At 40.9% G+C, this 14,695-nt stretch overlaps 1 protein-coding gene across 1 annotated transcript; it reads left to right on the plus strand.

Annotated features, from left to right (window-relative positions):
• The first annotated feature begins 220 nt into the window (after positions 1-220).
• LOC128832580 (natural killer cells antigen CD94-like) lies at positions 221-14,250 on the plus strand. Its single transcript, XM_054020123.1, has 7 exons — positions 221-295; positions 2,528-2,633; positions 9,137-9,235; positions 10,120-10,188; positions 10,695-10,843; positions 11,924-12,027; positions 14,088-14,250. The coding sequence occupies exons 1-7, from the start codon at positions 221-223 to the stop codon at positions 14,248-14,250; spliced, it is 765 nt and encodes a 254-aa protein (XP_053876098.1).
• Positions 14,251-14,695: the final 445 nt, after the last annotated feature.

Genomic DNA, 14,695 nt, shown 5'->3' on the forward strand with positions numbered 1-14,695 from the left:
TTAGGCCTTGCGTAAACCTACAAAGAGAGAAGATCCTGTGAGCGCTTTGTGCGGGTGCAGCGCACTTCAAACCAGCAGAGTGAGAACTTCCTGTGCGGTTTCAGATGGAGCATTGCAGAGTGAATAATTCTTCTCCTCTCAGCTCCTGTTGTCCATCTCCTTACAAGACAGTGACAGGGTGATACCAGACTCTCTCTCTCTCCATCCCCAAGGGATTTTCATGAAGGACAAAAAAATCTGCAGCACTTCAAGCTCTAGTTTCTGCCCTTCAGCCTCCTATCAAAAAGCTACAAAGGTATGAGTTCCACATTCTTCCGGGGCTTTAATTGGTAGGGTACATATTTGTTACAAGAGGTATAGGTGATTGCTTCTGTATAATTCAAAAATTGAGTGAAGTTAGTTATTCTGAAATGGACTTATTTCTGCATCCTGTACAAAATGTTTCTTCTGATTAAAATTTGAGAGACACTATGAAATATAGTATTATTTTATCATTATTAATTTTAAGGGACTAAGATAGGACTTATTATCTCAGACAAACCAGCATTAGAAGTTTACATTTCTATATTTTTTTCATCTCTTGTGCAGTATGTATACTTGATAACTGTAGACACCAAATCTACAAGATTAAGATAAACTGAAAAAGATAGGAAATATAATATCCTGATTTTAGTGAGGAACTTGACAGAGTTTCTCAAGAAAGCTTGGGTAATTAATTCAAAAAGTCTTGGATAAGAACATTATCACTGAACAAAAAACTGGTTGAAGTACTGTGAACTAAGGTTAATGATAAATAGAAATGGGCTGAGTTTAGTGGCAGGATCTTTGTTATTTATCATCTTCATAAACAGCCTGTAAACTGCAGTGAATAGACTGTTAATATATTGTATGTTTACATAATTCCATTCTCAGATTAAGCTAAATGGAGGGGTATTACAAACACAAACAAGACCCGATAGATAACCCAAAGCAGTTTGGAAAGTTTAGCAAAATGATCCGAAAATAAAATTAAAACTATTACATCTGTTGCAATAATCCAACGCACAGCTATTCAGTGGTAGGGAGAAATGGAAAGCAGTAATGAAGTAGGAAACTGAGGGCAGGTCTACACTACAGCCTAAGTCAATCTAACTTATGTCGCTCAGGGATGTGAAAAAGCCCCCTCCCACCCTTGCCTGAGCAATGCATGTTTCATGCTGTCCACATCAGCACTATGTTGGTGGGTGATGTTCTCCCACTGATATAGCTTACGTGTCTCGCTGAGGTCGAGTAATCGCACCTATGGGAGAACGCTCTCCTGTCGGCATAGTGCGTCTTCACCAGACATGGTACAGCGTCTCAGCTGCATCAGTGCACCTGTGCCAATGTAGCACTGTAGTATAGACTTGCCATGAGAGTGGATAGCAGATTAGATATATTCTTGCAATTCATTATGTTAACGAAAAAGCTAATAACATTTTGTGCATAGATAGGTGCGTCTTACTACTGGACAGTCTCTCTCTCTCATTGGCTCCAATGAGAGCATGGCTAGAATTCAGTTCTGTGCATTTCCATTTTGATTAATTATTAGTAGTATTTTATTATTTATTTGTTGAACATCTACTGTGTAGCTAACTGCATAGCACAGAGAGGAGATGGGCCAAGATTTTCAAAAATGGGTGCCTAAAGTTGGCCACTTAAATCCATATCTATATACTTAAAAACTGATTTATGTTCAAAAACATTGAGCACCCATCAGCCCCTCTAAAGTCTATAGTTGCTACTGGGTGCTCACATAGACTTAGAAGCCTAATTTTTATCACCCATTTTTGAACATTTTGATCATGGTCCCTGACCCAAAGATTTAGATAAACACATCTTAAAAAAAAAAAAAAAAAAAAAGAAGAAGAAGCAGGAAGTGGTGGGCATTTTGGAAGGAATTCAGAAAATAAGACATTTGCTTTATTAAAGGGTCTGGAGGGACTGATTTATAAAGATAGCCTGAAGAACTAAACATATGTAATGAATTTGCAAACCAATGTTAAAAGGGGATGAATGATGACTGTCTAGAAATATTGAAAGTGTATCATCATCAAAGAGGAAAATTGGTTGTTTAGGGTGGTGTGAAATTGTAGAACTTGGTGTAAAGGGACAGCATTAAAACAGAAAGTTTCCCAAGACAAGTGGTAGAAATCCCTCTGCAAGAAACATTTAAAATTACACTAGATAAAGCACTCGAAAGAATCATGGCATAAATATATGAGTGGGAATAAACAAAAATGAAAAAAAACCTCAAATGAAAACAGTGATCATAATCCTCCATCCCTCAACCAGCTAGTGGGAAAGAGGACTCCCTACCCCTTGTGACATTTCTGAACTCAGAACTATGTGCCATATTCCAAGTGCAATGGGAGAGAGGCTTTGTTCTTCCAAAACACCCAGTTATTCTGCTATGATAATTACTGTTGTGGTTTCTTAGTACAAGTATCAGTTTCCATCCGATCCCATTGTTTATCTCAGTCTACTAAATCTGACCTTTTTATCCCAGAATGTACCAGAAATGAGTGAACAGGCAGTGACATATGTAGACTTGAAATTTAACTCTCCTTCTGAGCAGCAGAAGAAACAAAGACCAAAGAACACCAGGGCCAAAGGTGTGGTATCTTTATAAACATCTGAGATCATATCTGCTATTACTGATATTTTATTGTCCATGTTAAATCTCTTCTGTGAGCTGTACACATTTTACTTGACTTTATCTAATTAAAAAGCGACAAAGAGTCCCGTGGCACCTTATAGACTAACAGACGTATTGGAGCATAAACTTTTGTGGGTGAATACCCACTTTGTCAGACACATGCTTATGCTCCAATACGTCTGTTAGTTTATAAGGTGCCACAGGACTCTTTGTCGCTTTTTACAGATCCAGACTAACATGGCTACCCTTCTGATACTTTATCTAATTAGATTAGTAGCTTTTTCTTCATTGTTAGCCACAGTCATTTTAGTAACTTATTAACATCTTTCAGCTACTGAAATGCCCCAAGAATGATACACAGTATCTTGGGAGTGGGGAGTAGAAACCATCAAATCTCCAGAAACCTGGAACACAGTTTTGTGATTATGTTTTCGCAAACCATTCCTTGTCAAAGAATGTTGTTTGAATTGCCCTGTGTACAAGGAGATGTGGCCTCTTTAAGTCATGCCTTACTGTGGGAGGATTAAAGGATGTGATGTCTGAATTCTGTTTTCTCTTCTGAAGTATACTCATACTCAAATAAAGTACAGTTTCTCTCTGCTTTGCCTGATTATCATAGTCAACATCATGAAGTCATGACTCATCCTTAACTGGCCATATTTGTTTACTATCTCAGAGTCTTAAACTCATTTCTGTCCAGCAGAGGATTTCTTGACCTGTACAAGAAGTCCACTGAGCATCAAAGACATTGATCAGTTAGTTTTGAGAAGATGAAATTTAAAAATGGTCCTTTTTAAAAAGACGATGAAGAAGGAAAACATTGACTCCATCAAGAAGAGCATAATGCCAAGTGCCATGTTTCTCTGAAATCAGTTGTAAAACAGCCATTGACTTCAATGACAGCAGGAGCAAGTTTCACATTAAGGAAATAGCACTAAATGTGTTGAATGAGTTTATAAATATGTATTGTAGATCAGAGTTAAATTTGTGTTAGAATCATAGAAATGTAGGGCTGGAAGGGATTTGAGAAGTCATCAAGTTCAGTCCTCTGTGCTGTGGCAGGACCAAGTAAACCTAGTCCATCCTTGACAGGCATTTGTCCAACTTTTTTTTAAATGTTTCCAATGTTGGGGTCCCCATGACTTCCCTTGGAAGCCACTCTCAGAGTATAACTACCGTTAAAGTAAGAAAGTTTTTCCTAATATCTAACCTAAATCTCCCTTGCTGCAGACTAAGTCCATTACTTCTTATCCTATCTTCAGGGGACATGGAGAACAATTGATCACCTTTGTCTTTATAACAACCCTTAAGAAACAGGGACTTGCATCTGAAGAAGTGAGGTTCTTACCCACGAAAGCTTATGCTCCCTATACTTCTGTTAGTCTCAAAGGTGCCACAGGACCCTCTGTTGCTTTTTACAGATTCAGACTAACACGGCTACCCCTCTGATCCTTAAGATATTGGAAGTCTGTTATGAGGTTCCCGCTCAGTCTTCTTTTCTCAAGACTAAACATGTCCAGTTTTGTCAGTCTTTCCCCATTGGTCAGGTTTTCTAAACCTTTTATCATTTTTGTTGCTGTCCTCTGGACTCTTTCCAATTTGTCCACATGCTTCCTAAATTGTGATGTCCAGAACTGAACACAGTACTTCAGCTGGGGCCTCACCAATGCTGAGTAGAGGCGGTCCATTACCTCCTGTGTCTTACATCCAACACTCCTGTTGATTCCCTCACAATCAGATTAGCCTTTTTTTCAGCTGCAGCATATTGACGACTCATATTCAGTTTGTGATCCACTGTAGCCCCCAGATCCTTTTCATCAGTACTGCTATCTAGACAGTTATTCCCCATTTGCAGTTGTGTATTTGATTTTTCCTTCCTAAGTGAAGTACTTTGCACTTGTCTTTATTGAATTTAATCTTGTTCACTTCAGAACAATTCTCCAATTGGTTGAGGTCATTTTGAATTATAAACGTGTCCTCCAAACTGCTTTCAACCCATACCAGCTTGGTGCCATCTGCAAATTCTATAAGCATACTCTCTACTCCATTATCCAAGCCATTAATGAAAATATTGAATAGAACCAGATCAGGCATTGACCCCTAAAAGATGCCAGTAGATACAACCTCCCAATTTGACAGCAAACCATTGATAACTACTCTTTGAGTATTGTCTTTTTGTCTGTTGTGCACTCAATTTATTGTAATTCCATCTAGACCACATTTCCCTAGTTTACTTATGAGAATGTTGTGTAGAAGTATTTTAAAAGCCTTACTAAAATCAAGGTATATCATGTCTACTTCTGCCCCCCATCCAGTAGGTCTGTAACCCTATCAAAGAAGGAAATTAAGTTGGTTTGGCATGATTTATTCTTGACAAATCAATGCTGACTATTCCTTATAACCCTATTATCCTCCAGGTGCTTACATATTAATTGACAATTTGCTCCCGTATCTTTTCAGTTATTGCAATTAGGCTGACTGGACTATAATTCCCAGGTTCTTCCTTGTTCCCTTTTTAAAGCTGGGTACTATGTTTGCCTTTCTCCAGTCTTCTGAAACCCCTCCTGTCCTCCAGGAGTTCTCAAAGATAATTGCTAATGGCTCCAAGATTGCTTCAGTTACTTTCTTAAGTACCCTAGGATGAATTTCATCAGGCCCTGACAACTTGCATACATCTAGCTTATCTAAATATTTTAGCCTGTTCTATCCCTATTTTGACTTGCATTCCTTCCTCCTGGCTATCAATATTAATTGTGTTGAGTATCTGGTCATCATGAACCCTTTTAGTGAAGACTTAAGCAAAATAGGCATTAAGCACAATAGATTTCTTGATGTCATCAGTTATTAGCTCTCTTTCCCTGCTAAGTAGAGGTCCTACACTTTCCTCTGTCTTTTTTTTGCTCCCGATGTATTTAAAGAACCACTTCTTATTTCCTCTTATGTCCCTTGCCAGCTTTAACTCATTTTGTGTCAGAGCCTTTTTGATTTTATCCCTACATACGTTTGCTGTTGTTTTATACTCCCCCTTATCAATTTGACTGTTTCCACTTTTTGTAGGATTCCTTTTTCATTTTCAGGTCATTAAAGACCTCCTGATGGAGGCATATTAGCCTCTTACTAGTGTTCCTATCTTTTCTTTGCATCAGACTAGTTTGTACCTGTGGCTTTAATATTGTCTCTTTGAAGAGCTGCCAGCTCATCTGAATTCCCTTTTCCCTTAGATTTTCTTCCCATGAGATGTCACCTATCAGTTCTCTGAGTTTGTTAGTCTGCTTTTTTGAAGTCCATTATCCTTATTCTGCTGCTATCACTCCTTCCTTTCCTTAGAATAATGAAATCTGTCATTTCATGGTCAATGTCACCCAAATTGCCTTTTAGCTTCGCTACCAATTCCTCCCTGTTGGTCAGAATCAAGTCTAAATGGCTGTCCCCTGGTTACTTCCTCCACTTTCTGGAACAAAAAGTTGTCCCTGACACATTCCAAGAACTTACTGGATATTTTGTGTTTTGATGTATTACTTTCCCAACAGGTGAATGAGTAGTTAAAGTCTCCCTTTATTACCAGGTCCTGTGTTTTGATTATTTCTGTTATTTCTTTTAGAACTGTCTCATCCTGATTTGGTGGTCTATAGTAGATCCCCACCATGACATCACCTCTATTTTAACTCTTCTATCTTTACCCAGAGACTCTCAGTTGGTCTGCCTCCCACCTTCTTATGGACCTCCAAACAACTGTATATATCCTTTATGTATAATGCAACCCCTCCTCCCCCTTTTTCCTACCTGTCTCTTCTGAACAAGCTATACTCCTCAATATTAATATTCCAGACATGAGACTTATCCCATCAAGTCTCTGTGATGCCAATTCAATCACAATGTAGCTTATGCAACAATGCTTCCAGTTCTTCCTGTTTATTCCCCCTACTCCTTGCATTTGTTTATAGGTATCTAAAATGTTGATCCGATTGCCCCACTGATTTCTTTCTTGTTGCTTCTTTGACCTTATTGAAATTTTCCATGTCCCCCCCACCAACATCTAACTCTCTGCTAAGGTCACCTTTTTATACTTACCTTTGGGCTTTTGTCACCTGACCCCATTGAACCTAGTTTAAAGACCTCCCCACTAGGTCGGCAAGTCGGTGCTCAACTATGCTCTTCCCATTCTCTCTCAGGAGAAGCCCATTTCTGTCCAGCAGATCTTCTTCCCAGAACTACATCCCCTGGTTAAAAGAAACCAAACCCCTACCATCAACACCATTTGACTTGCCATGTTTTCATCTCCAGGATGCTTGTGTCCCTGCCAGGGCCCTTACTCTCAACAGGGAGGAGAACACCACCTGCATCCCTGATTCCTTCACCCTTGATCTCAGAGCCCTGTAGTAATGCTGATCTGCTCAGAATCAGACCTGGCAGTACCATTAGTGCCCACATGGATGAATAGCATAGGGTAGCTTTCAGAGGGACAGATGAGCATTGGCAAACTTTCCATTATGTTTCTGACAGAGGCACGAGGCAAGCAGCATGCCCCCGAGGACATCATGTCAGGTCGGCAGATGGATGCCGTCATTCCAGAAGAGAGTCCCTGACCACCAGCACCCTATGTGTCCTCCTCCCATGCAGGGACACCCAAGGATTCAGGGGGCCTGGGGTCTTCGGCGGCGGGGGCCCCCTGCCGCCGAATTGCCACTGAAGGCCTGGTACTTCGGCAGCGGGTCCCGGGGTGGAAGGACCCCCCCGCCGCGGGTCTTCAGGGCACTTCGGCGGCGGGTCCCGGAGCAGAAGGACCCCCCACTGCCAAATTGCCGCTGTAGACCCGGAGTGGAAGAAGCGCTGGGGGCCTGGGCCCCACGAGAGTTTTCCGGGCCCCCCAGAGCAAGTGAAGGACCCCGCTCCAGGGGCACCGAAAAACTCTCCCTGCGGGGCCCGTGGCCTGGGGCAAATTGCCCCACTTGCCCCCCCCTCTGGGCGGCCCTGCTCCCCTGTGTGGTGGCTGTGAGCCTTCCAGACTTGGGGCAAATGGCTCCTCCTCCTCAGCCACTGGGATCTGCTCCTGATCTCCTGTTCAGTATAGCATACCAGTTCTTCACATTGATTGACAGGGAACCAGGGTGGAGGGTGGAGCACTGTCTACTGACTGAGGTGGCCAACTAGTCTGTCAGCTCCTTGCAGAGCTGCCCGTTCTCCCATTTCCTTTGCTGCTGCTGCTGTCATCTGTAGTTGGATAGCACCTGTAGTAGGAAGAGGGTCACAGCGTCCTCCATCCCAGATGTCATCACTTGTGTCCAATCGATGAAGTTCACATGCTCCCAGATGCAAGGCAGACAAGCCACTTACAGATCTTTTACCTGCTTCCCAACGGACTCCCCCAGCAGACACCTCTTACACCTGGTTGTTCCCCCTACTTGGTTTCATTGGCAGGGAAATTCTGGACACGTTCCCAGCAAGTCAAGACCAGAACCTGCAAGGAAACCTCTAGGGTCAGGGTGCTTGTTTGGTCGGGACCCCCACCAGTGTAGACAGACAAAGAGATAGCAGTGGTGATGGAAACATGCCCTGATGGGTTCTTCCTTGTACAGTACCTGCAAGTTTAAGGAAACAGAATGAAAAACAAACAAACAAACAGAAATACACACAAACCTATCTGCCTCCGCTGGCAAACTCAGGTGGCTAACTCCCTTGGTCTCCCAGCTTTTGGTCTACTACTCTTTTGAAGTATATAAAATGAAATTTTACATTTCAATATTTTAATAAGCCAAATGCATGAGTCGTAAGGGTAATTGTGTAGATACGTTATCTTAATTGGTGATTTCTATAGCTTTTAATGCTTATCTTTTTAACTGTGCTTTTCTGATTATATAATATATGCAAAGCATTATATTAATCACTTGAACAACTTTTAAGTGGAAGTTAACAACATTTTGGGTTAAGACTCTAAAGAAGGCAGATACCAGAAAAAAGCGATTAGCTGCATCTGCTGAATTCCCAGATTTTTGTTGATCCCAGTACACTGATAGATTGTACTGTAGGACAAAACCTTTTAACACAAAAGTTCGGCCTCACATACTGCAATGACAGTTTTATACCTCTATAGATTGTAATCAGAGCTGCCCACTTGGTCAGTGCAATGAATGGAATTCACTATTTCTATGCTGTAATCCACTAGAAATAAACAAGGAGGTGGTGACCTACACAGAACTGAAATGCCATAATGCTTCTGAGCAGCAGAGGAGACAAAGGACTACGAACCCCCAGGGCAAAGGTACTGTGCGCCACAAGCTGCTGACTCTGCACATACTACTATTTAACTGTCCTTAGTGTAACACTGTCCTTTAACTGTATGAGAACATTAAAAGCAAAACTCCACATAAAGATTTAGGAGAAATCAGTTAGGGTTTATGCCTTCTGTGAGGCTTAAAATTTTCTCCTTAATACTGCATTTGTCTCTTTTCTCTCTCACAGGTTCTTCTGTTCCATCTTCTGAATGGATGCTCATTATAGTGATTCTTGGGATCTTCTGCCTGGCTTTGCTGATAGCAGTGGGTTTCTTGAGTGCCAAAGGTAAAGTATGAGCAAAGAAGACACTAAAAGGCCAAATAATTCTGAGCTGACATATGTCTTTTCTAACCTCTTAAATCAATGGAGTGTGAATTGCATTGTGTGTGCTGCACTTCTTTAGTTATATAATTATGGATTTAGGGAGCAGGACAGGGGAACCAGCTGGGCTCCTACACATTCTTCTTCACTCTGCAGGATTTTCTAGGGATAACTACAGCAAGAGAGTCCCTGGCATCACAACAACAATGTAGCTCTCTTGCCCAGGAACCAAAGATCCATACAGGTCCCCGGCCCTCAATGCAAAGCAGACGTCATGGTGGAATCTGGGGACTGAACCCACAGCATCTGCCACATGAAGCAATCTATAGCCAGCAATAAAAGACTTCCTAGGAAGCTTCGAGGCTTGAAACTTCTGGAATTTTCTCAGCCTAATTCAGTTATTCCTTGTCTTCCTTGGAAGATTCCAGTTACTTTGCTTCTTACATTTCTAATTTTCTCCTTGCGTGCCTAACTTTGAAAATGACATATTTGTGCTCTGTAGTAATTTCAAACAATCACTGTTGTGACTAAAAGGTTAGAAACCAGGATATTTTCAATTGCATTTTTCTCAGCATCTTCATAGAGTCAGGATTTTTAGCCACACACAATTTTTATTTTTAATTTCAAGATGTTTATTTTTAAATTAATATTTACTTACTTAAAAATTGTTCGATGTGTTAATAGTAACATAATAACATACTATTATAAATATATATTAGATATACAGTAACTGATGGCACAATTGGGCCCTTTGTGTACCTGAAAGGCACAGTGCATTGATCTGTAACACTATGAATAAATTTAGTTTTAAGTGGTCCATCATATTGTTATGCTATTTTGGCTTTCAGCTTTTCAGGTCTCTGATCCAACATGTGGAGAGCTGGAAAACCTCAAGAAAGAAATGGAAATTATCCAAGGTGAGAATGCAAACCTACCATAGGTTTTGAACAGGAATGATACAGGTCAATTTCCTTCAAAAAAACAAGTGTTTCTTATATTTGCTTTACCTCGGGAATCAATTTGAAATTATTTCAGTCAACAACACCTGTAGCAGCACTGATCAATAATACACAGATCATGACATTTGGGGTTAATTAGAACACTGGACTCTTTATCCCTATTTACTAAAGTATGTCCCCATATCCTCACTAGGCAAAATTCAGAGGTGAGCCTTAGGGAAGGTGAGGGAAGTTAAACTGATCTGAGTGACATGCTGAAAGGCCATAGAGAGAAGTACAGCAAGAAAAGCAGTCAGCTGGAGAGAATAAGAAACTATAAAATAAACCCATCAACCTCCCACTTTACCTTACACCTTGTTCTGGCTTCTCAGCATATTAGTTATACCATCTTACACTCCCTGACACTCACATGTCTGTACAAGTGTAACAGTGATAGGAACCCTAAACTGTATTTCTTTTTTAAGGATGGAAGTCTCTTTGCCAAGAACATTGGTTTCAACGTGGAAAGAAATGCTACCTCTTTTCTACTGAATACAAATCTTGGCTGGAGAGTCGAAAGGCCTGCTCTTCTCATGGCTCCAGACTCCTTCTGATAGAAGGCAAAGAAGAGCTGGTAGAGTATCTTCCTCTTTTGGAGAGCTGCATATTCAGATCTGCCAGTAGAAGATTTGTCAATGGAAACAGGATTGAGGAGAATGAGATTTGGCTTCATTTGGTATTTTGATTTATTATATATTTTTTCTTGAAGGCTAATTACCTTGAGCTTTCTCCACTCCTGCCAGTATTAGAATAATCACTGAATTCTAAATTCAAATCAAATACATCTCCTGCAAGGTAGTAACCCAATATCACCTGTACTTTTCATATTCATATTCAAGGTACAGATGCCCCCTGACTTACGCAATCGTTCCGTTCTGGAAAGCCTTGCGTAACTCAAATTTAGCATAAGTCGGAAACGTATACTCGTACGTTACGCAAAAATTTTCGCAACTCGAAAATCCTATTTCTGGCTTAGGGAACTTTTTCCATAAGTGCGAATTTGCGTAAGTCAGGTCTTGCGTAACCTGGGGAGCAGCTGTACAGCTATTACTGTAGTATAAGATGGAGCTGGACATTGCACTGGGGATTTTTCTCTGTCTCAGCTAATGTCCTCTTGATAAGAGAGTGAAGAGAGATTAATCAACACTGAAGAAATTAAGTATTTGACAGAGTTTAAGGAAAAGCAATAGCACCAGGGTAATTTTTCTAGGAATTACTGTTCTGTACTTCTCTGGTAGAGATCGAAGTTGGAATCCCCTATTCAGCCTTTCACTGCCTGGGGCCAGCAAGTACAGGGAATTGCTTCGGGGGTGTACTCATCCTCTGTGATGAGGCAGTGCATCTATGGAGCATGATTGGCAGTTTCCAGTGGAAACTTCTTCAGCCTCCTGAGGGTTTTGATGAAGACAAAGGTGTTAAAATATGGTTGGGAAGGGAAGAGAGAATATTAACACAGTTTCTACAAGACTGAAACTTACATTGTTGGAGAAAATGAAGAACATGATCAGTTTGGCCAATAGAGTTGCTCCAACCTGAGGTTACCTGAGCATATCAGGATTTTTTAATCACATTACCGAACTCCTGGTATCTATTTGCCCATGAAAGAAGCAGGGAAACTAATGCAATTGTATGAATTTGTTTTGTTCTTGATCAGGATTTCATACACCCACTGGCAGCTTTTCACTGGATAGGATTATCACGTGACAAGACCTACAAACCCTGGATGTGGGGAAATGGCACAGCTCTCTCCACTGATTGGTGAGTCACAGACATTTCTACAAACTTCTTATTTCTATGAGGATTATTTTGCAGCATTTCGATGGTGCCCAACATGAAGCCAAAAGACAAAGGAGATCCCAAATCCTGAGCTCAAAAATATTTGCAATAATGTGAGTCAGAGCTCTGGTATGAACCAAATTACCCCTTTTTTCAACCAGTGTCTGGTGGCACTAATGAACGAAAACTACTGTTCAGTATATAATAGAATCATAGAAGATTAGGGTTGGAAGAGACCTCAGGAGGTCAGATAGTCCAACCCCCTTCTCAAAGCAGGACCAACACCAACTAAATCATCCCAGCCAGGGTTTTGTCAAGCCGGGCCTTAAAAACCTCTAAAGATGGAGATTCCACCACCCTAGGTAACTCACCAATCTCCCAGTGAAATAGTGTTTCCTAATATCCAACCTAGACCTCCCCCACTGCAACTTGAGACCATTGCTCCTTGTTCTGTCATCTGCCATCACTGAGAACAGCCGAGCTCCATCCGCATTGGAACCCCGCTTCAGGTAGTTGAAGGCTGCTATCAAATCCCCCCTCACTCTTCTCTTCTGCAAACTAAACAAGCCCAGTTCCCTCAGCCTCTCCTCGTAAGTCATGTTCCCCAGCCCCCTAATCATTTTTGTTGCCCTCCGCTGGATTCGCTCCAATTTGTCCACATCCTTTCTGTAGTGGGAGGCCCAAAACTGTATGTAGTACTCCAGATGTGGCCTCACTAGTGCCGAATAGAGTGGAATAATCACTTCCCTCGATCTGCTGGCAATGCTCCTACTAATGCAGCCCAATATGCCATTAGCCTTCTTGACAACAAGGTCACGCTGCTGACTCATATCCAGCTTCTCATCCACTGTAATCCCGATGTCCTTTTCTGCAGAACTGCTGCTTAGCCAGTCAGTCCCCAGCCTGTAGCGGTGCATGGAATTATTCTGTTCTAAGTGCAGGACTCTGCACTTGTCCTTGTTGAACCTCATGAGACTTCTTTTGGCCCAATCCTCCTATTTGTCTAGGTCACTCTGCACCCTATCCCTACCCTACAGTGTATCTATCTCTCCCCCCAGCTTATATAGATAAATTGCACTACTGTCTCATTTATGGATAAACAGGAGTACTTGTGGCACCTTAGAGACTAACAAATTTATTAGAGCATAAGCTTTTGTGGACTACAGCCCACTTCTTCGGATGCATTTATGGATGTAATCTTGATTTCCCTTCCCTTCATTCATTTTTACAATTGGCCATTTACATGAAAACTGTATCTTTGATTCCTGAGGATTCATCTGCTATTGAAACTACAGTAACTCCTCACTTAAAGTCATCCCAGTTAACGTTGTTTCATTGTTAATTGCTGATAAATTAGAGAACATGCTCCTTTAAAGTTAGAATCATAGAATCATAGAATATCAGGGTTGGAAGGGACCTCAGGAGGTCATCTAGTCCAACCCCCTGCTCAAAGCAGGACCAATTCCCAATGAAATCATCCCAGCCAGGGCTTTGTCAAGCCGGGCCTTAAAAACCTCCAAGGAAGGAGACTCCACCACCTCCCTAGGTAACGCATTCCACTGCAATGCTCCCTTAGAACGTTGTTTGGCAGCCGCCTGCTTTGTCCACTGCTTGCAGAAAGAGCAGCCTGTTGGAGCTACCTGGTGGGGCTTGCAACCAGAGTGGACCGGCCGCCCCCCTATCAACTCCCCATTCTCCTAAGTGGGACTCAGGACTGAAAAATGGAGACAGGAGGTTATGTGTCATGGCAGAGGTGTAATTCTAGAGTTATACAGAAAGTTTACACAGTATCTGGGTCACTACTCCTGCCTAGCCAATGTAGTTATTCCCTTATATTCACAACCAGCAAATTTACTAATTAATCTTTTAATAATGTTCCCTCTGCTTCTCCACAATTGTTCTGTTATTAATAAAACTATTTGGCCATATACTCTGGCACTCAGATTCCAGAGTGATTTGGCACCTTAGAAAAAAAACTAAAATTGTGATGTATCTATAACTAGACTGGCTGAAATAACTCCCCCCATCTCCACCCATTTTAGGTTTCCAGTAAAGAAAGGATACGTGGATGGGGACTGTGCAGTTGTCAGAGGTGGAGAGCTCTTTTCTGATGACTGCAGAGATAAAAAGCGTTATATTTGTGAGCAGCCAGCTCTTTTGGTGAAACCTGACATATCATCACACAACGGAACTTGGAAACCATGAGAATTTTATCCTGGGCAATCATTTATCCTCTTATAAATGCATGGGAGAAATGTGTACACCTCACTTTTTCTCTTCAGGGGCTGTGTTTTTATTGTAAATAAGGCTGTCAGTTAATCACAATTAACTCAAGCAATTAAATCAGATTAACTTGATTTAAAAAAATAATAGCAATTAACCACAGTTTTAATTGCACTGTTAAACAATAATAGAATACCATTTATTTAAATATTTTTTGATGTTTTCTACATTTTCAAATATATTGATATCAATTACAACACAGAATACAAAGTGTGCAGTGCTCACTGTATATTATATTTTTTATTTCAAATATTTGTACTATAAAAAGATTAACAAAAGAAATAGTATTTTTCAATTCACCTCATACAAGAACTGAAGTGCAATCTCTTTATCATGAAAGTGCAACATAAAAATGCAGATTTTTTGT

This window comes from Malaclemys terrapin, chromosome 1 (genome assembly GCF_027887155.1).
Source record: "Malaclemys terrapin pileata isolate rMalTer1 chromosome 1, rMalTer1.hap1, whole genome shotgun sequence".
Taxonomy (NCBI): domain Eukaryota; kingdom Metazoa; phylum Chordata; order Testudines; family Emydidae; genus Malaclemys; species Malaclemys terrapin.